This window comes from Hemicordylus capensis, chromosome 8 (assembly GCF_027244095.1).
Source record: "Hemicordylus capensis ecotype Gifberg chromosome 8, rHemCap1.1.pri, whole genome shotgun sequence".
NCBI classification, from domain to species: Eukaryota; Metazoa; Chordata; class Lepidosauria; order Squamata; family Cordylidae; genus Hemicordylus; species Hemicordylus capensis.
The window spans coordinates 26,684,492-26,705,810 of NC_069664.1; the positions used below are offsets into that span (position 1 = coordinate 26,684,492).

Here is a 21,319-nt window from a genome sequence, read left to right on the forward strand (position 1 = left end):
CCCCTTAGCTAAGCAGGGTCCACCCTGGGTGCATTTGAATGGGAGACTACATGTGTGAGCACTACAAAATATTCCCCTTGGGGGATGGAGCCGCTCTGGGAAGAGCATCTAGGTTCCAAGTTCCCTCTCTGGCAGCATCTCCAAGATAGGGCTGAGAGAGATTCATGCCTGCAGCCTTGGAGAAGCCGCAGCCAGTCTGGGTAGACAATACTGAACTAGATAGACCAAAGGTCTGACTTGGTATATGGCAGCTGCCTATGTTCCTATGAGCACACAGGCCGGGGAAAGTAGATTGTGGATTGTTTTCTCAGCCAATGGGGGCTCTGCTTTCTGGTGGGACCTTGTTGGTCACCAGACAGCTCGGGGGTTAACTCAGACCTGCTACACTAACCTTCCCCCTTGCCCTGCTGTCATACCTTTTCCGGCTGCTTTGGGCACTTGTTGGCACCTCAGCCCACAATCTAGATTCACAAAGGAGTGGCAGCCCAAGGAAGCTGGACCGATGGCGCTGAGAGTTCTTGCAAGGGCAGAAGATGACAGACAACAATCCATAGGCTGAAAACTCTGTGGGCTCACTTGGCCCACAATTGGTGTGGGTATGCTTTTTTAAACTTTTAGTTAGATTTGTATTTTTATATTCCAATGTAATATTTTTATTGTGTAACTTTTAGAGTCTTATTTTGTTTTAAATGTTTTGTAAACTGCCTTGAGATTGTTTTAATGAAAGGCGGTATAAAATAGATAGATAGATAGATAGATAGATAGATAGATAGATAGATAGATAGATAGATAGATGAAGCAACGAGGCCTTGGACAGCACCACGGGGATGCAAATCCTATCTTGGCAACTTAATTGTGCAGAATATTTTGAGGCAGGGGTAGTTTCTCAATAGTCTTCCCTCTGCCCAACTCCCAAATATAAACGACCTCCACTCACTCTCCACTATTCGGCATCATCCTTCAGATTCTACTTAGGAAGCAGAAGGGTCTCTCTATGGTTCAAGCAGAGTGTTAAAGCTTTCCTTAGTCAAGGACAAACAAGGCTACCCTCTGCTTTGAGAGGAAAGCAGTAACGGCTGCATCTGTGCCTATCTGACTTGCAAGCCAGTGGGAGGACGTCATCTGCTTCCTGAGGTGCATGCTTTGATAACCAAGAAGTATCAAATGAATTCAGCTCCCCCACCAAAGGGCTTCCTTGGAGTTGCCTCTCAAAGCACCTTTCCTACACGCATGTAGGAAAAACCAAGTACCCTGGGCTTGTGAGGAAATCAAGCCAGGGTCTATTCTGCCTGGGTGTTTTTCACACAACAGGGTTTACTGCAAGGCGCTACTGCGAGTTGAGCCAAAAAATGATGCCAAAAAAATATTATTTTTTACCCTGGATATAAATTCAGCTACGCTAACGCACCATAAAAACCCCGAATCGTGTGTGAAGTGCTCCCCGATAGCTCGCAGGGACTTTGGGGTAAATCTGGCTGATATGTGAACGCAGGCCCTCGATTCAGGAAGAGATGTGAGCTAAAAGCCCTATGTGGGAAAGGCCCTGAATGATGCACATTTGAAAACCAGCTAGTGAGGGAGCTCCCTCCAACGGCAAAACTGTGTTATGACAGCACACGAAAAAGGGAAGAAAAGGACACAAAGCAGGTAAGGCAGCAGCCAACAAGCCAAAACCCATGGGCTCAAAGTTGCCTCATCTCACTGATCATAAGCTCTTGTATTTGGAAGAACAGAACAATTATGGGGTGCAAAGGAAAGGGGCAGAAGCGTCAAACAGCACCATCCTTTTGTTGTTTTTCAGCACTTACGTCTTGACAGACTCAGGCTCTTCTCCACTGCTTGAATCCACTGCAGATTCCTGGCCACAAATTTATGGACTACAGACCCACTGAGTCAGGCAGAGCTCTGCACTGAAGCATATTATAGGTAAAAGGTGCAGACAGCAATACAGCAGCTGTATTATACTGGTGGACCCACACATGTTCAATTTCTCTGCCATGTGGCTGACAGAGGTACAGGAGCCTCTGTCTGGCTGAGAGATAGCAAATCTGCCTACACATAAATCGATTCTGGACAGGGCAGCCTGGTTCTAAAAGGAGAAGAAGGGAGGCTGTCATCCCAGCAGGCCGACTGTGACCTCAGCTTGCTCTAGCTGCACCTAACCGATATCAACCAGGCGTTCTTCCAGGATCAGAGCTCACTGTTCTGTGCTTCCAGGTTATTAGGAGAAAGGCAAAACTGGGCATAAGGACTTCTCTCCCTCCTGCCTCAGTTCCTTAGAACAACATAGAAACTCTGCTATACAAGACCAAAGGCCCTTCAAGTCCAGCATCCTGCTTCCCGAAGTGGCCAACCAGATGAGAAGTACCCAAGCACCAGTCATTTCTTTTAAACACTGCAATAGTATCAGTCATTCCTTCCAAAAGATCATCCCAGGCTACACAGAATTGCATGGTGGAAGATCACACACCTCCATCACGTACATAAGCTTAACTGTGAAGTGTTATCATGGTGCATTCACTTGAATGCACACTGGCCAGTTTCGTGAGATTCTCCCTTCCTTTTCAGAAAAAGCACATGTCAAACCTAAGTATTACAGTACATGCAAAACCCTCACACTGCACATTACTTAATGTGTGCATAGAGGAGGAAAGTATACATATCTGCTCCTGCACATAATGAGGGTCAATGGCTGAGTGAGTGTGTGAGCAAAGGCTTACAACTGGAAAAGGCTGGGATATTAGAATGGATTCAACAATACAACCTTCCTTCCACATGCATATACCAACAAGTCAGGCCTATCGTCCCCAAAGAAAACAGGCATGAGTTCCTACAGAAAGCAGACACTGGGACTCCATTGCCTTTCCTGCAGAGCCCATGAATTACCAAGATTCTTTAGGGGAAGTCACCAGTCTGGATGGAGCTTAGAGAGGACAAGAGTTGGGTTCCTTTGAGGTCACTGCATCGTGAATATTTATGCCAAATGTGGTAGGATGGGGAACAATGACCCAGCATGTGCAAAAACACACACACAGACAAAACACAGCTGCCAGGTCAGTTCAAATGTCCTGCCAAGGGGATCCCATGATCCCTTCAAGTTTCCCAAGGACCTGTTGACAGATGTTCAGCTGGTTGCAGAACAGAGGCTGTAACCCATCCTTTGCTGCCAGTGGGTGTCACAATAGAGCAAAGACAGCAGGTGAAAGGGTTCTTACTTAGACCTATGCAAGAGTGTTCACACACGGCCAGAGACATCAAGGAAAACCCAGCTGCACAGCTCAAAAGCATTTGGACATAGGAAGGAGAAGGAAGCAGTCACCAACATTCCCACAGATATACTGAAAGAATGTTTCATTACAGGAGGGGTAAATTCACAATAGCACACGGAAGGTTTCCGAGAACCAGAAGCCAAGTAGAAAGAAGGCTTACTTTGGAGAGGCGCTTGTGTGACTAAAAAAGCCCAAAACCAAGACATAGAAAAAGCATGCAGGAAAGAGAAAAAATGAAATTAAACTTACAATTCAGGAGAAGAAAACTCAAAACAGAAGAGGAAATACTATATCCTAGGCCCAGATGTTGTTGTTGTTGTTGTTGTTGGACTACAGCTCCCATCATCCCCAGCCATGGTGGCCTTTGTGGCCATCCCCCAATTGCCTTTGGCCAATGGTGGGAGCTGTAGTCCAACATCTGGGGGCCCAAGTTTGAGAACTCCTGGCTTCAGCAAATGGAACGTTTCCTTCTCTGCCAGATTAGATCCTGCATCCCCTCCTTACCAACCAGACACATCAGCTTCTAGAGTCAAATAAGTGTTCTGCTTCACCTGGAGGGCTCTCTGTTTAGAGGAAAGAGAAATTTGTGGCTTCCTGAATCCATGATTCTCTACCGAGCCTGCCAACAGCAGCATCCTAGACAACAGAACAAGGTGTGTTTTTGCCAGACTGACAATGACTCTGCTACCCACAACCTACCAGCTTGTTTCAAGCAGCCCAGCACTGGAACAAGTCACTGTCTAGCCCCTTGCGAAACACTTCATTTTGGCCAGTTAAATCCCGTCAGGCATTTTTCCAGACGGAAGCTTCATCTACCTGCTGCAATATCCTGCTCTGCTCAATCATGGCACACAGACCTCGATTCTATAAAGCCCCAATGACTGAAGCAATAAAGAAACAGAAATGATTAAAACTTAAGCAGCGACAAAAAACCCACATGCCTTAACAGCTGGAACAGTAAAATACATTACAATTCTCCTCTCACACACTGCTTATATTATACATGCGCTCAAAGGAGCAATAGCCATCTCCGACCAAGTCTAATAAACCCCACCACTTCTGACTATTTGTCTTTGGTAAAAGAAAGTGAGCTTCTTATGCAAAGTGGGGGGGCCAAACAATTCCAAACCCGCTTGTCATATGTCTACTGAGCCATGAAAAGCAAGCCTGGCATGCCAGACGGGCTCAGAGGACCAGGCTGTGGGCTACACTACCACACTGCCCAAAGGACTAGAGCAGGGCTGCTCAACTTTGGCCCTCCTGCAGATGTTGGCCTACAACTCCCATAATCCCTGTCTATTGGCTACTGTGTCTGGGGATTATGGGAGCTGTAGTCCAAACACAGCAACGGGGGCCCTAAGTTGAGCAGGCCTGGGCTAGAGAACAGCAGTGCAACCTTTACTTCCTGGCCACACCGCGATCTCTGGGTGGAAACCTGATGACCTCCATAGACACAAAGACAGTGGTTTTCAGATGTTCTGCCTTCAATGCATTAATTTCAAAATGACCTCTCTCTCAAGGAACTTAATTACATTGCACAGGGAACACATAAGGCACCGGAGAGACCCGTTGAGTCTAACCCACCATGCCTTCCTTTGCCTCCTTCAAATAAGTGGTTCAGTTCCAGTGTTCCCTCTAACAGAGATTCCCAGATGTTGTTGACTACAACTCCCAGCATCGCCAGCTGCAATAGCCTTTGCTTAGGGTGTTGTAATCAACACCATCTGGGAATCCCTGTTAGAGGGAACTCTGTAAAGGACATCTGTGCTGCCTAGTTAAGAAACCAATGCGGTTCCAATATCCAGTTTCCTGGAACCAGCATAGACGCCAGGGAAAGAGAACCTGGACAACTAAAAATATTAGTCCATGGGAACCATTAATGGTTGGGCAGGGCCACTGATTTCTGTTGTGTCTGTGTGCATGGGAAGAGGAAGGGATGTAATTCCATAGTAGGGAAGCCACTACAGGCAGGCAAGCAAACAGATTATCAACCAATATCTTCAAGCAGATAATAAAGAATACAGTTGCCCATAAACTGATCTCAAGCTACAAGTGAATGGACTCACCTTGGAGTTCTTGGCCCCACTACGACCTGACTGGGAGGAACAGCTACGCTGCACACCTTGCTCTGGAGTGGACGGGGATTTGTCTGAAGAATGGTCTGAGCCTTTCTCCACCATGGCGTCTCCTTGAGGGTCCTGTGGCGTTGGAGACCGAGAGCGTTTGCGCAGGATAGGGGAGCAAGCAGGAGTGCTGCGGTTCGAGTTACTGGCAGTGCTGAGGGGGAGGAACAAAGAGAGCACAGAGTTAGTAACCATCACAGGAACATAGCAAAGTATAGCTATAACTTGGAGCCCACGATGGACCACCTGGGGACTAAAATAGGAGCAAATGGATTTCCTTCGTTCAGCTTCCTGAACAAGAGTGGCCATAATCTTTTGTATCATTCCCCAAGATGGGAGTTTCCTAAAGCAGGGTGCATGACCTAAATGGTGGTGGGGTGGGGAGATTGGAGCTGTTGGATCACTGCAGATTGATTCATATTAAAAATCCATCTTAATTTAATGCTGCTGGAAAAGACTGGTAGGTTAAAATGCTTCCAGCATTTAATTATTTTTGCAGTGTGTAAACCTAAAACACAACTCAGCAATAGTCTATATAATGATGACTTCCGTTTACAGTTGGCAAGGCTACATTTATTCAGGCTTGTGTAAGAAGGTCTGTGGTTTGCACATCTAAATTTGGCCAAGTGGCAGTTATGGATAAGAACTTGCAACACTATATTCAGTATAACATTTTATGGACCCCTTTTTGTGACATTTTGCAGTTATTTACTTCAGTTTAGGCTGATTAGATGTTTGTTTATTTTCAAAGACTTTTTTAAAAAACCCACACACAACTAACATCATCACAGCTCCCACTCTATCCATCACCGGATTCCTGAGATACGTATTTGAAAACTATCCAGTCAAATTAAGGCCTAAGAAGCAACTGAGACATCCTTTGCATATCGTCATCCCTCTCCAACTGCGAGGGTTCCGTTCTTTGAAAACCTCACAGTTGGTGAATTTGTGGTAGACAAGCCATTGAAATCAAAGTGAAGCAAACGGGAATTGCAGTCACAAAAAGAACAAAAAATGCAGTAAAAGTTGGGGAGGAACCCCGAATCACCAGGAGTCAGTAAGAAGAGTGGAGGAGACCCCCAGAAATGACTCCCAACTCCTGAAAATCATGGGGGGGACCAAAAATTGTGGGGGGGGGGGAGTTGGCAAGACCTGCCACAATTCCTTGGTCTCAGATACTCAAAACCCCGATTGGGAAACCCACAGCAGGCCAGGGACGACTGTATTTCTTTTTGAGATGCATCTTCTACTTTATCCCATGTCTGTGGTGGTTCTCCACACATCCGCTCCTTGCACAAGGACTGCACCAACCAAATGGTGGCCTGCATGCGTGAATGGACCATGGCAGGTATCGCACCACAGACAGAACTCTTCCACACAGTGCATTTGGTCCACAGGCTCAGTTGCCAATAAGCAAATGTAAATTAATCAAGTGACGCATACGTGAGCGAACCAGTCCATCACATGTTACACAGAATGCGAGTGTTGCTGCTTCTTCAGGTTCTACAGAATTAGATTTCTTTCCGACCCTACTTTGACACAGATTACAAACATCCCCTTGTGTGATTTTTTCCTGTGAAGTAGCAACTGAGAAAGAGCAAGCTGCACAGCACCAGACATAGGCTTTCAGGGTGGAGCATGTTCCAGTGCTTTAACCAGAACTCTGTGCTGGCTTCCAGGTCAACACATGATCTGCTGTAGGGTCGATCATTGCCACTGCATTGGCACAACCCTGCCCACTTTATGCATAATACCCTGCTAACCACAGCTGAGGTCACATGATACCTCGTCTTGTGAAGTGGGAAGGTTGGCTACTGGGGAAAATTACCATGGCTCTGAGGAACCAGCATGGGCGTCAAGACACCTTATCAAGCATTTATTTATTAATTCGATTTATATACCGCCCTTCCAAAAATGGCTCAAGTTTTAGTGAGGAGTGGGGAGGGGAGACAGTTCAGCAGGGAGGCCATGAGGTTCACAGCAAGTTCCAAAGACGACCTCCTGGACAGATCAAGATTTAATTGTAAAATAAAGCAATGTGTATTTTTAAATACATATCCTTAGATTAGATTTTATTTGTATTTTTAAAGCAATTATTGTGGTTACTCTTTTTAAATCTACCGCAGAACTGCCGGGATCTCCCCCAATAATTAATGACATCTGGTTTGAAACCCAGGGGGAGAGAACCATCCCTGTTCCTCTCAGTCCCTAAACGGCACCTCTAGTGGGCTCTCTCAGGTGCGGCTGCCCATTCCCTAAGAGATTACAAGTATTGTAACAGCAGTCTGTGTTATCTGCCTCTGGGCTGCTAAGAGAGTCAGCAGTAACTGTGCATGGCTGAAGGCTGAGTTTCTACATGGCTTTTAAAACAAAAACAAAAAACAATCACACGAAGACCTCTGGGGGGAGATTTCGAGGTGGGGTGCAAGTGGGGAGACTCCAGGCCCAGCACAACTGCCCTGTATTTCCTCCCCTTTGGGAGGAAATACTGCACTTATTTACATTACTAAGAGCAGGAACCTGAGCAATGAGGCTTCTCTCATTTCTGGGAGAGGGGGCAAGCCTCGAAACTGTGGAAGCAGCCCAGAAATTCATGGCCCACTGTCAAGTGATCCAGTACCCCAACCCTCACAAGGAGAATTTCACGGCAGCTTGCGACATGTGAATCTCAAGATGATCTCATTTTTCTGCTCAACAACAGAAGAGGACAAGAGCAACACACAGATCAGGGCACATGTGCTAATTCATGCTTCCTTCTCGCCTTCTTCTCAACAGCTCTCTCCCCCCCCCACCGCACCCCACCCCACCATCTTTCAAAACCTTTGCTGTTCCTGTTCAATCCCAGAGTTTTGAATCTGGCCCAAGAACAGCCATAACAAATGCCTTCTGTTGTTCCCATAGTAACCAGGGCTTGCAAAAGAACCAGGAATCCACGCTTGAAATGACAAAACAGCTTGACCCACTTTGGAAAAAAAAAATTATAATAATGCTTTATGAGATGTCCTGGCCAGAGACCATTCAGAACCCCCGATGACCCCCTCTGAGCAGTCTGGAGAAGTTGCTGCAGACACAACACGAAGGGTGCACAAAAGACAACTGATGAGAACAAATTCAAAGCCCAAGGATTAGTAGGGAAATTATGGCAATGGAGGCTTTTGTGAACGAAAGCAAGTTTCTAGGCATGATGAGCGCAGGTAGAGCCTGTTGGCCTGTTTCCCACATTCATTTAGTGGGGACCTTTTTCAAGATAAGAAGCTGCCTCATAACATCCAGCATAGTACTGTTGACAAGCTCAAAAGTGTCTTCTTGCTCCTTTGTAAACTACTTTGAGAACTTTTTTGGCTGAAAAGTGGTATACAAATAATAATGCACTGACTGGCAGCAGCTCTCCAGAATTTCAGAGCGGGATCTTGGCCTACCCTACTTGAACCTGGGGCCTCCTTCACACACAGCCGATGTTCTTCCACTGAGCTAAGGCCCAAACCCCAACTGTGCATATCCCCTACTGTTGAATGAACATATTTAAATACCATAACTCTGTTTCTGGGGCATACAGCTCCCAACGATGACACATCAACATGTCAGGAGATGGTACATTTTAGCAAATTATTAGATATGGTATCAGAAGACGGTATTCTACCAGATGTTATCCATAAGTATTTGATAGTCAGCAACTATTGGTACACAGAATAAGAAAGTATAAGCCATACCACAGTAATCTGCCAGGTTCCAGTTCCTACACAGATACCGTAGCTCTGCAGGTGCAGACAACTATCCCAGACTCTCACATCAGCATCTTTCCAGATTCTGATGTGTGGCAAGGCGTTATTGGTGGCTGGATGCGCAATGCCTTCTTGCACAAAAACGTCCAAGGTTGAAAGGCTGCAGACAGCAGCAGCAAAACTAACAAATTCTCCCCCTCACTTCTTGTAAGGAATTAAGTCACTTCCCAGCCACTCCCCAAGACTGCAGACCAGGGGGAGTGAAACTGACAATGAGTGTATGTTTGTTTTTTTAAAGGTCCTTATCAACTTGCTTCCCCACAGTGTAGGGATTTCTCCAGACCTTTACAGAGACATCTTGAGGGAGCTCATCAGTTTGACCATTGCTCTCTGCAGCCTTTCTGTGGGAACTAAATATTGTACAACTTGCACTTAACTTTCTGGGACTGACAATGAGATGAACTGGTGAGCAAGTGGACAGGGGAAAACCAAACCATTCTGAACTTGGCAGGGAGGGAGCACAAGAAAGACGATCAGGGCTACCAGTCCTGATGACTATATGGAATCTCCAGGTTGAGGGGCTATGCCCCTCCTGAAAACCATTCATTGTTGCCTTCAAGCCCTGCTCATGGCCTTCTGGCTGGACACTGTGAAAAGCAGGATACTGGACCTGATGGACCCGTGGTCTAATCCAACAGGGTTCTGCTTATGATTACAGGCACAAAAGTGGTTTGGGAACTCTATGATCAAAGACATTCTGCAGAGTTTTTGAGGATATCCTACACTATGTAATATACCATAGGGATGGAACGGAAAACTCCACTGAAGTCCATCCATACAATAATGGCATCTAATTAATTCGATAAAGTTGGGACAAGGATATGAGATGGGATCTGTGTACTCTTCCACATGGGGGGGGGAGCAAAGAATTCCGCTTCCTGAGAATTTCAGTTTTCATAATTTTAAGAGAGGATGGACACTTCCACTCCTTATAACCGCAAAAACAGGCTTGAAAGTATGGGGGTGGGGGACACCAGTGAAATCTCGGAAGCTAGGCAAGATACATTCCTTGTGGGGCAGGGTTTCATGCCTCCTTGCCCTTTCCGGTAACCAAGAGTAATGGGATAAAGTAAGACCAATGAGACCGTGTAAATGTGCATACTTAACATGGATGGAAGCACTCCACTGCTTCGCACAAAATTTGTTTGTGGGGTGCATGTGCATTTTAAGCACAAATCAGCACACAGCCCTATTGCAAGTCCTCTGAAACAGAGGCTAAATGAAGTAAATATGGGATGGGATGCTTGCCATGGATACATAGACACACATAGGGGAAACAGCTACATTTACCAGAACCACACCTCCAAGACCAGCTCTCCTCTCTAAGCAGAGGAGAGCTGGTCTTATGTTAGCAAGCATGACTTGTCCTCTTAGCTAAGCAGGGTCTGCCCTGGTTGCATATGAATGGGAGACCACATGTGAGTACTGTAAGATATTCCCCCTCAGGGGATGCAGCCCCTCTGGGAAGAGCAGAACATTCCAAGTTCCCTCCCTGGCAGCATCTCCAAGACAGGGCTGAGAGAGATTCCTGCCTGCAACTTTGGAGAAGCTGCTGCCAGTCTGTGCAGACAATAGTGAGCTAGATAGACCGATGATCTGACTCAGTATCTGGCAGCTTCCTATGCTCCTCCAGATGCCTCCCTGAAGAATACTGCTGCTATCTTTCCCAACACTTGTAGTCATTTTTTTTAAAGTCAAGCATCTGAAACATTTTAGTCTTAGCTGTGAAGACTGAAAGATCCATAGTCCTCTCACCAAAAAAAGGATAGCAATATATTCAGGCAGAAATCCAAAGCCCTACAAAGCTGCAGAAAGCTCCTATGAGATTGCAGTATCTAAAAGGGATATATACTACAAGATTCTTCCCATTCAGAACAGGAAATGAACAGCCAGCTGCAGAATTCAATCTGAAAGAAAACCAGGATGAAGTTTGGCCAAAAAAAAAAAAAGAGTTCTGCATAGCTTCTTGGAATCCCCACGTAACAAGGGGAAGAATGAGAAAGCATCGCTTAACACTTTGCATCCCAAGAGATGCTAAAGGCATCACTTAAAGAATCACCACTTTGTCACACACATGTATATGTATAACCACTTTGCCACACATATGTATGCAGTCTCCCATATTTAAAGCCTGATCACAAACTAGCTCTGTAAAGTCAAGATATAATTATCCTATTTCCTGTTTGCCAATTAAGGCCAACAAGAACACACCTCTTAGTCTGCGATTTTTAACACTGGCTGGAAATTGGCTGGAAATTTAAAACATTAACATTGGCTGGAAATTTAAAACCGGCAACTTGCAAAACTGGGCACTTCCAACCACCAGTGGCTGTTCCCAATCCAAGTGCCACGTCCTCTGTTGTTGTTTCCCCCCTACGATAGCTGTGGCAGATGCGGACTGATCTGTTCCCCTTCTTATTTACAAAGCTTTCCCCAGGGTGTAAAGAAGTTTCAAGTCCAGTGATGACAAGTTGTGATATACCAGCCTCAGAGACCAGAGAAAGTTAATTTAGGATTTTGCTTGCTACCATGTTCAGAAATCTCTACCACTATGAGAACTGCGAACTTTACTTTTAAACAATATAATTGGGGTTCTCATAACTCTTTTTTAAAATAAAAATTGAGGTTTTTTCCCCCCAAGAGTTGTGGGGTCAAAGAATAATGGGAGTTGTAGGCTGGGAGACTAGTTTGATAAGCCCTGCACGAATCCATATGCTTGATCATCTATGGATGGACATTATCTCACTCCAACTGGAGGATGGAGTAAGCAATGGCATCCATGCACAGGAGTGACCATAACACAGTGCAGCGCACAAGATAGGTTCACACTGACAAAGCAGACTGACTTGCTTCCAGGACGAGCGAATTTCCTCTGAAACACTAAAGATTCAGAGGCGGATGCTTCCCAAAAGGGACAGGGTAAAAAGATTTTGCAGAGGATCTCTGAAAACGTGAGAGTAGATTTTACCTACGAGTGTTAAAATATGGGAGATAACTTTCCTGGCTCCCGTTTCTGCCGCACATATTTCAAAATGATAGGCCATTTCAAGCAACATTGGTGCATCTGCCTAGGCTTTCAATCATCAGTGGAAATCAAAGGAATGGGAAGCATTAAAGAAACTATGGATAGCATGAGTAGACAACTTGAAGACTTAAAATGGGGACAGAGAGAAGATGAAGTCTAACTGACATGGCATCGAGTCAAGAACACTCCCCCATCCCACACACACACACACACACACACACCCCGCAGTGTCTTCTATACCAGTGAACAGGAGCTGGCGGTCGATGGGGGGGACGACAATTTGGTGCAGGCAGGGTGGCCCCTTTCTAAGCCTGCCAATACTGCTCCCCATTCCAAAAGCAGAAAATATATTGTTCCTGCTTGAAAAACACACACATGCATAACGAATCCCTCCACCACCCAAACCCAAGACCTAAGAGTTTCCTCCTCCCTTCCTGCTTCATTATAGGTAGCTATTGCTGTGCTACGTCAGATAGGAGAATTCTGTTACAGAGGACAGGCAACCCAGGTCCAGACAGACAGCTCACAGCTGTTGCCATATTAGTTCCAGAAAATGGGCATAGCATGCATTTTATTAGACTAATTTCTGTTAGGAAATGTTTCTTATTATTGTTTATTAGATTTTTATACTGCCTCATCCAAATGGCTCTAGTCAGTTCACAAGTGTTACACTGAAAATTCTGAGCTACTAAAAGCAAGCATAATTCTGCGTATCAGCCAAAGGTCAGCCACAATGAAAACTGCATTCTTTATTCTGCAACTCACTTTAAAACTTGGATTCTCAAACATGTTTCTCAAGACGTTGTTTGGACTACAGCTCACATCATCATTTGGAGTTGTAGTCTAACATCATCTCGGTGTCCAAGTTTGATAACCCCTGGCTTAAACCAAACTTGCATTCTTCAAAAATAGGTTTGCAAACAGGATATCTTGGCGAATAAAACTAGTCAGCACTTTTGATATGGTCCCCTCTTATATAGATTAACATAGAATCTCAAATCCATAACAGTGGTAGACAGGTAAAAGCCTCTGCTGTGAGATTTGAAAACACTTCCCAAGTCACCAAACACACCACACAACAACAACAACAACAAAGCATGTCTGCTGGAGGGGGAGTTCCACTGTATCTTGAGAATTTGACCCCTAGCTCTCAGGAACTTGAAATGGATTTTTAATAGGTTTGCCTTACCTAGAAAAGCATGAAACCCCAGCTTACTTTTATTGTCTCCAACTGCTCTATACTTCTTGGGGAAGAGGCCCGTTCATAATTCAACTTGCCACTGCTGCTCTTGACTGCAGTGCACACTGGAAACAGCTTGTATATAGACAGCCACAGAACAGCCGCCCAATTTGAGGCTTCTGCACCACGCGGTGTTGATGGGTTTTCCTGAGGATATTTCCATCTTTGAGGTGGCGGTGGAGGTAGGCGGGAGGAAACCCCCCTCCTCGACTGAATGGCCTGGGGGAGCATCATGCCACAGCCTGCTAGTGACAGGGTGGAGGTGGAGAGAGAGGTTGTCTTTCCCAAGGCAGGAAGATGCCGCAAGCGTCTGACAACCTCCCACTCACTACCTGCCACTCAGCGGGATCAACTTTCACAGGCTAACAGAAGACATTGTGATCTTCAGCGCTGAGCAAGTGGGATCAACTCCATTCCCGTTGCTCGGCGGATGGATGGGGCGGGGTGGGGTGGGGTGGTGACATCCGACACTCCTTCCATTTCTTCTTCCCCTCCAGTCCCTGAGGCCTCATCTCTTGCTTCATACTCACCAGATCTTATCCACGTGGAAACAAATTTAAAACCAATAAAAGGCTGACACTACAACCGACACTTAGGCTACTGAAGGTCAGTGAAGGGCCCTGAAAGGCACAGCTCACATCCACCCTAGGATGCCGGCCTGGTCACACATTTCTATTTGCAAAGACTTGATGGGTGGGCATGATGGGAAGAGAAGAAAGGAGGCTTCTTTAGCCTTCCTTTCTAGCCCGATGGTCTCTCATTAAGAGAAAAGCAGAACGATTCATCCTGAGATTTAGCATGAAATAGTGGAAGTCTCATTTTGTCCCAGAGGACTGAAGCTGCATTCCCCAGAGGAACAAGGCTCCCCCGAGTAGAGGGTTTATTATTTCGCCCAAGGCTGCCTGTTACAACAGGAGAAAGGGGGGGGGGGGGGGTAGCGGCTTCCTAGCATGTGCTCACCGCTATGGAGAAGGAAACAAAAGGCCAAGGGCTAAAAAGGAAGAGGGGGCAGGGGAGGGAGAAACCGCACAGAGACACCTCCGAGGATGCCCGTTTCTCCCTGCCCCTAGCCATTTCTGACAGTCTCTTCCTCACTGCCAACTCTCGGCAGCACAGAGAGACTGAAGGGGGTGATGCACACCAAGGTCTGACAGCCAACCCCTTCTCCACTTCCCATCACAATGAAAACCACCCCCCCCCACCCCTTCTCGGCCCCCCCCCCCCGCCTCAGCCCCACAACAAGGCCATGCAAAGAAAAACCAGGAAGGGGGGCGGGGGAGGGAGGCTTGCCGCCGGGAGCAGCACATGGGCACAGCAACGCGCCGGGCGGCTCCAATGGCCAGGGCATGACGCACTGACAATTCAGCCCACTCGCCACCGCCAGCCCCCCCCCCCCCCCCATGCCAGGGCCGAAGGCATCAGGGGCGCTGGGTCTCTCTTCTGCCCCCAGGTAGGAAGGTAAGGGGCGGAGCGGGCCCTTGCAGCACCTCTCCCCTGCGCACAAAGCGCTCCCAATCACAGCTCCACCATCATCCTGTTGCAAGGCGGCGGTGGGGGGGGGGAGCAAATGGCACACCCGGATCCCCCCCCCCCCCAACCAGCGCAGGAGAAGACCAGGAGGCATCTCTGCAACATGATGTCACACCGGCTGCTCGCCTCCTGCCCCCCCCCCCAGCTCTCTCCTCTCCCACCCCGCAATGGAGAAGCCGCCGCCGCCGCCAACATGGATTCCCGACGAATCCAAGCAGGGACCGCATGTCTCCGGACCGCAGCTCTGGCTTGCACCCACAGCCAGCAGGCCACGGGCAGGAGCACACGCCGAGCGAGCGAGCGAGACACACAGAGAGAGAGAGAGACGGACGCAGAGCGAGAGGCAGGCAGGCAGCAGCAGCAGCTGAAGGAAGCGCAGAGCACCACTAACCTGGTAGCCATTAGGGACCAGTAGCAGAGAGTGGAGCAGCGGGGAGTTCATTCATTCATGGCGGGGGTGGGGGCTGGGGGCGCGGGGGGGTGGGCCCGGGAGGAGGAGGAGGAGAAGGAAGGGGCAGGGCTGGGCCCCTCCCGGACCATCATGAAGCCCTTCTTCCCCAGAAAGGAAGGCCGCGGGCGGGGCGGGGGGCTTACACCAGGCGGGAGCCCCCTCCTCCGCCGCCTCCGCCGCCTCCTCCTCCTGCAGCACCGCACAAGTGCCGGTTCCCAGCCATAACCGACGCTCTTCTACCGCCGCCCCCTCCTCTCTCGGGGGGGGGGGAGGGCGGTTGGTCTGCCCGTGCCGAGGTCTGCCCGCCCGCCCGCCCGCCTGCCCCCTCGCTCGGCTCTCTCACACAGCCACAGATGCTGCCTCTCTCACACTGACACGCGCGCACACAGGCGGCGGCAGCCCGGGCACGCACAGACGCGCACACACAGCCAGAGCCTGCTGCTGCCGCTGCCTGTTTGCATTATGCAACGCCTCTTGGGTGCAGGCAGCGGCCTCAATTATTCATGCCTGCCCTGGACCGAGCCTGGCAAGCGGGGCTCCAGTGGTCGAAGTCCACCCCCGCACCACCACCACCGCGGGACTCAAGGAGTTAAGGCAGGGAGAGACCGGCAGGAGTCCAGGCAGCTTCGGCATCCTGGAGAAGCCGCCCCCTCCTTCCACACTCTCTCTCTTGCCATTCATTCGCAGCACTGTTGGGCTCACGAAAGGGCTCCATGAGGTTCCTTTTCCAGCCTCTCTCACGCTGTCACTTTTCATTTGCAAGTTTCCCAGGTGGGACTGGAGGCCGGTTGCTCTCATCCTGGTCTCCAGAGACACTGCATCGTCGCCTATCTTCCTGTGCTCGTGGCTCTTTATGAAGGGCATTTAAGAGGTGGGCTTCACACGGCCAACTTGCTTGGTGTGCACATGCCGGTACACTTGGGTGTACGACGGACAGACACCCTCCAACTCCCATGAGCACCTGGGAGCCCAGGAGGTCTAAGGATGCCGGTCCCTCATTCACACTTTAGGGGTTGGCTGCAAGGAATGTCTATATTAACATCTGTGAGCCTCTGACAAATGCAATGGCTGCATGTGATGTTCTAGTTCCTATGCTTGCAAAGAAAAAAGCAGAACACTTCAAATAAGAGGGTTTGCAGCAAAGTAGGTTAAGAAAGAATATACATTAAAAAGGAACCCAAAGTGCATTATGTGAAATTCCTGGATGTCCATGCAAATCTCCCGATTACACAATTTCTTTTTTCAACTTTTGGTGCTGGCCAATGTATTCTAGGCCACCTAATGGTGCAGCAGGGAAATGACTTGACTAGCAAGAGAGAGGTTGCTGGTTTGAATCCCCGCTGGTAGGTTTCCCAGACGATGGGAAATGCCTATATCAGGCAGCAGCGATATAGGAAGATGCTGAAAGGCATCATCATCTCATACTGCGCGGGAGATGGCAATGGTAAACCCCTCTTGCCTACTAAAGATAGACAACCACAGGGCTCTGTGGTCGCCAGGAGTCGACACCAACTTGACAGCACACTTTACCTTTAGTGTATTCTTGTCACAAGCAGAGACTGTCCTCAGTGGTCCCACCATGCATGCAAAAGTCATCCTGGTGCACCAATGGCCTGTAGCAAGATAGGGGTTATCTCGCTACACCAAAGCAACCATTGCCAGGTGGAAACAGGCAACCTTAGGGATGGCAGGGAGGGGGCACAGGAACACATACGAGACTGAAATGAAGCCACAACCTCTGCCCAACACACAGTGATAAGTTAGGCATGATGCTAGCCCAGACAAAAGGGGGAAAGAGCAAGCAAAGCCTCCAGACGGATAAGCAACAAGATGGCCCTGATGACTAAAATTCATGACAACACACATCTCAGGCAAAGCTCGAGAGAAGCAACTGATGGTGGGACATAACCATAATAGGCAGACACTTTCCAACAGCCTCCTGTACATAATGGCAGACTCAAATGAAGACTATTGAAGCTTTAGGGGTGCTGGTGGCACAGGTGTGTTAAGTAGGATTCTTGGGATTTGGGGGGCATCTATGCCATCTAGAAAAACCCTCACGTGAGTGAACAAGTTTTAAGTGTGTACACTTAAGTGTGCTTAAAAATTGGAAATCACGGAAGGCCTTGAGAGATTCTGGTTGTCAGAAAGAGTCATTTCTAAGCTCTACACAGTAATGTCCTATTCCAACTGACCCTCACATTAAGCCTAGATCAATACACCACAATATTAGCATGCAGAGAGAGAGAGAGAAATCAGAAACAGATCATTTTCTGAGGATTTTTTGATCCAAAAGCACTATGGGCACCAAGGAAACTGTTAAAAGTTTGTAACTGAAAACACTTTGAACTAGAATGTCTAGAAGTCTATCCCTGTCAAACAAGTGGGAGAAAGATGTGATAACACTTGGAGACTGAATATACCATTTGTGTCAGACATTTCCCCCCCAAGTATTATATGGCACTTGACTGCCCAGAAAACTTCAGAAGTTATACATATTAAATCATTCAAGATGCTGACAATGCAATGAGCAACCAGCAGACTTCATTCATACAGGGTGGTCTTGCCCTAAGAAAAAGCATTGTTGGGAAAGTATACTACTACTAACTAAGGATATTTCATGGTATAAAACACCCTTCATGAAAGACCTAAACAACCTGAAAAGCAAAACAGGAAATTATGACATGGAGTTTAGATTAATTTATTGTCCACAACTAGGATTGGTGTGGCAACTAAATGGAAAAATAATAAACCCCTACTGTCGATGATTCTTTGGAACAGAAATGGAAGGCAGCTGAGATGATCTACTGAGTTATAGAAGAATTAGGGAAGATGAGCAGAGACAGACAAATACAGGGAAAACTGGATTTTATATACGTACTAGTGGAATGAGGAACAAGGACAGTATTTTCTTGATCACTTATTTTCTAGTTGTTCCCATTTGTATTTAAACAAAATAAATGCCAAGTATTATTATTCATCATTTATGCATTTATGCAATTTAGAAACTCTCCCCCACTAAAAGGAAGATTAACGACCCATAGTGTGCTGGGAATGTTTTTAACAGGAAGCCTTCATACATTTTCTGGACTTTGCTGTTCTCTACAATTCACAAGCAACTAATCCCTCTGGGCAACACATGCACATAATTTTTGCTACTCAGAAAAATTCCAGAATGCAGACACCGGGGAAGGCATCTGACTGGCACTTTTCACCTGGCACAGAACCTGAGGCCATGGATACCTCGCTGCAGTCAGTTTTCTCACTGTTTGCCAAGGCTTCTGCTTGGCTGCCTCACAGGCAGCTGTAATCCAAGCTCCTCCATTAATATTACATCTCTCAGGTGATGGGAAATGACTCACCTGTCCAGGTAATTAAAGCCCGAGGCAGACGAGGGAAGTGTGAGAGGCAGTCCAGAAACTCAGCAGTCAGACCTGCAAAGATCTTGCTGCCACTGAGGCAAATTTAATGGATCAACTGAAGAGCATTTTCTGCCTGCCTCACAAACCAAACCATGAGATGGTCTTCATAGTATAAAAGTCAACCCCATAAAATCTCCATTAGAGAGGAGCAGTGTTCTCTCTAATTTTTTTCTTCTGTGTGCAGAATCAATTTTGTTCTGGGCAGCAGTGTGCATGCATGTGCATTCAGAGAGGGATGTTCCTGATTCAACCTGAGCAGGATCTAAAATTAACTGAGCAGACATTTAAAAAAACATGTGTGCATGAGCACACACGCCTTAGAGGAAACACTGGAGAGGAGTTATGGTGTAGTGGACTAGTCACCTCCAGAGTCTCCCTAGTTTTAAATTATCAACTCTCAAAATCTTTGCAATTTAGTTTTACTGCCTCCCTCACCGCCACCCAAGCTGGTAACATTTCTAAGTCCAGTTCCCCCTGAAGCTTAAAAATGCCTTTATTTTCCACAGCTGAAGTGTCATACATTTCTTGATGTCTTGCTTCAGTGCAGGCATCATCCAGATCGGCCCAAAGTACTGGCTTCTGCTTTCAGGCCAGGAAGCCACTTGTGCAAAATATGACACCCACCCTGCACCCCTTGGGGATAAGATGGGTCACACACAAAAAGAAAACCAACTGCATTTAATCCATTAGGTGTCCACCAGACATAGTCTGATAATTATGCTTAGACAAATACTGTACTGAAAATGGCAAGTAACTTCTATGCGAGTAACCTTAACTCTTTTGAATTGTTGAAAGACACTCCTCTCCTGCCCCCCGCACTTCAATAGTTGCTAGCCAATCAGTCCTGAAGGAAACCTCCTTACTGATCCTATATATGACAAGTGACCAGATAATCCGCATAAAATAAAATATCCAGCGGCATCTGGTGGACCACTGTGCGAAACAGGATGCTGGACTAGATGGGCCTTGGGCCTGATCCAGCAGGGCTGTTCTTATGTTCTTATGTTCTTATCTACTAATAAAAACCTTAGTGACTTCACCCAACAGCCTGCCTCTAGTTGCAGTACTTTCTGATGCTCCACAAGAGAGGAGAGGGAGAGAAAATGTAGAGTAAGGGTTGCCTAGAATTCTGCCCAAAAGTAAGTACCACAGCCAGAACACCCAAACCAAAATTGAATTAAGTTTAAGAATCTTTGCATTTATGTATCTGCATGTTTCCATTCAGCTGGTTACCCCTGTTTTGCTACAAAACATGGCTTCTTTCTTGATTAAAAAACAGGGTTGCATGACCCGGATCAAACCGTAACTTTTATATTTATATTCATTGCAGAGGAAAGTATTGGTACATTGATGGAGAAAGGCATTTTTCTTACACTCCTACAGAGTATCAACATCCTGAGACACACAAAGAGCCAGTTCTCAGAAACGTTGAACTTACCGTGAAAGGTTATTTTTCACAGCCAAGGAGGTCATCCTCCAATTGTATGGGTTGTGCACGGAGCATGCTCCAAAGACAGGACCTAATTTTGAACTGAACAGTGTGGCTTGCTTCTTGCCTGGAAGGTGGCAAACCCCAGTTCCGAGACTGTTGCGCCAGGAAAAACAAAGACAGCAATCAGAAGTATAAAGTATAACAAACTGAACAGGTAAACAACAATCAGAAGAACAACAGGCAGGAAGTAACAGTGAGAAAAGGACCTGCAAAGCTGAGACCCAGGAAATCTTCCACCACCACAGACATGAGCCCTTAGATTGTGAGCCCTTTGGGGACAGGGTTCCATCTTATTTATTTATTTGTTATCTCTCCGTGTAAACCGCCCTGAGCCATTTTTGGAAGGGTGGAATAGAAATCGAATGAATGAATGAGCCCCCATTAAGGATATAAAAACGAGGAAAAGACAAATGAAAAATGAGCATCCTAGGGTGGGCTGGATGACCTCTTTGGCTGTGAAAAAGAACCTTTCACGGTGAGTCCAATATTTCTTTTTCCACAGCTTGAGGTCATCCTCCAATTGTATGGGACATACCCTCCCAACTTACCTCAGCTTGGGTGAGGATGTGAATTAGACTACCTGTTGGAGGACTGTACACCTGAGGGCAGCCGGGGCAGCATGGGAAGAAGCTATTTTGTAATTTTTGATAAACAGCGTTACAGATGACCACGTAGCTGCCTTGCACATTTCCAGAAAAGGGCATTAGCCGAGAATGCTGCAGAGTTCGCAGCACTTCGGGTGGAATGTGCTGTAATGCCACGAGGCACGGCCAGGTAGAGGGCTATGCCAAGGAGATGCAAGACTTAATCCAACTGGCTAGAGTATTTTTTGAGACCATGGCACCCAGAAATGTCTGGTAAAAACATATTAAGAGGGAATCAGAATGTTGGATAGCTTTAGTTCTCAAGTAGACGTGTAGTGCTCGCCAAATATTGCGTGTGCCACACCAGTTCTTTAGGGCATAGTGGAGATGGACAGAAGGAT

The 21,319-nt window shown here is 47.0% G+C and overlaps 1 protein-coding gene across 11 annotated transcripts in view; it reads right to left on the reverse strand.

The window, feature by feature from the left end:
* The window catches only part of GRAMD1B (GRAM domain containing 1B), a 245,211-nt gene that overhangs the window by 40,213 nt on the left and 183,679 nt on the right, over positions 1–21,319 (reverse strand). For 9 of the 11 annotated variants that reach the window (XM_053269623.1, XM_053269626.1, XM_053269625.1 and 6 more), the window contains one exon: positions 5,336–5,546. In XM_053269623.1, the coding sequence (XP_053125598.1) occupies positions 5,336–5,546 (211 nt within the window). Of the gene's footprint in view, positions 1–5,335; positions 5,547–13,415; positions 13,760–15,360; positions 15,772–21,319 lie in introns of those variants that run through there. The other 2 variants (XM_053269630.1, XM_053269632.1) reach the window with 2 other exon arrangements.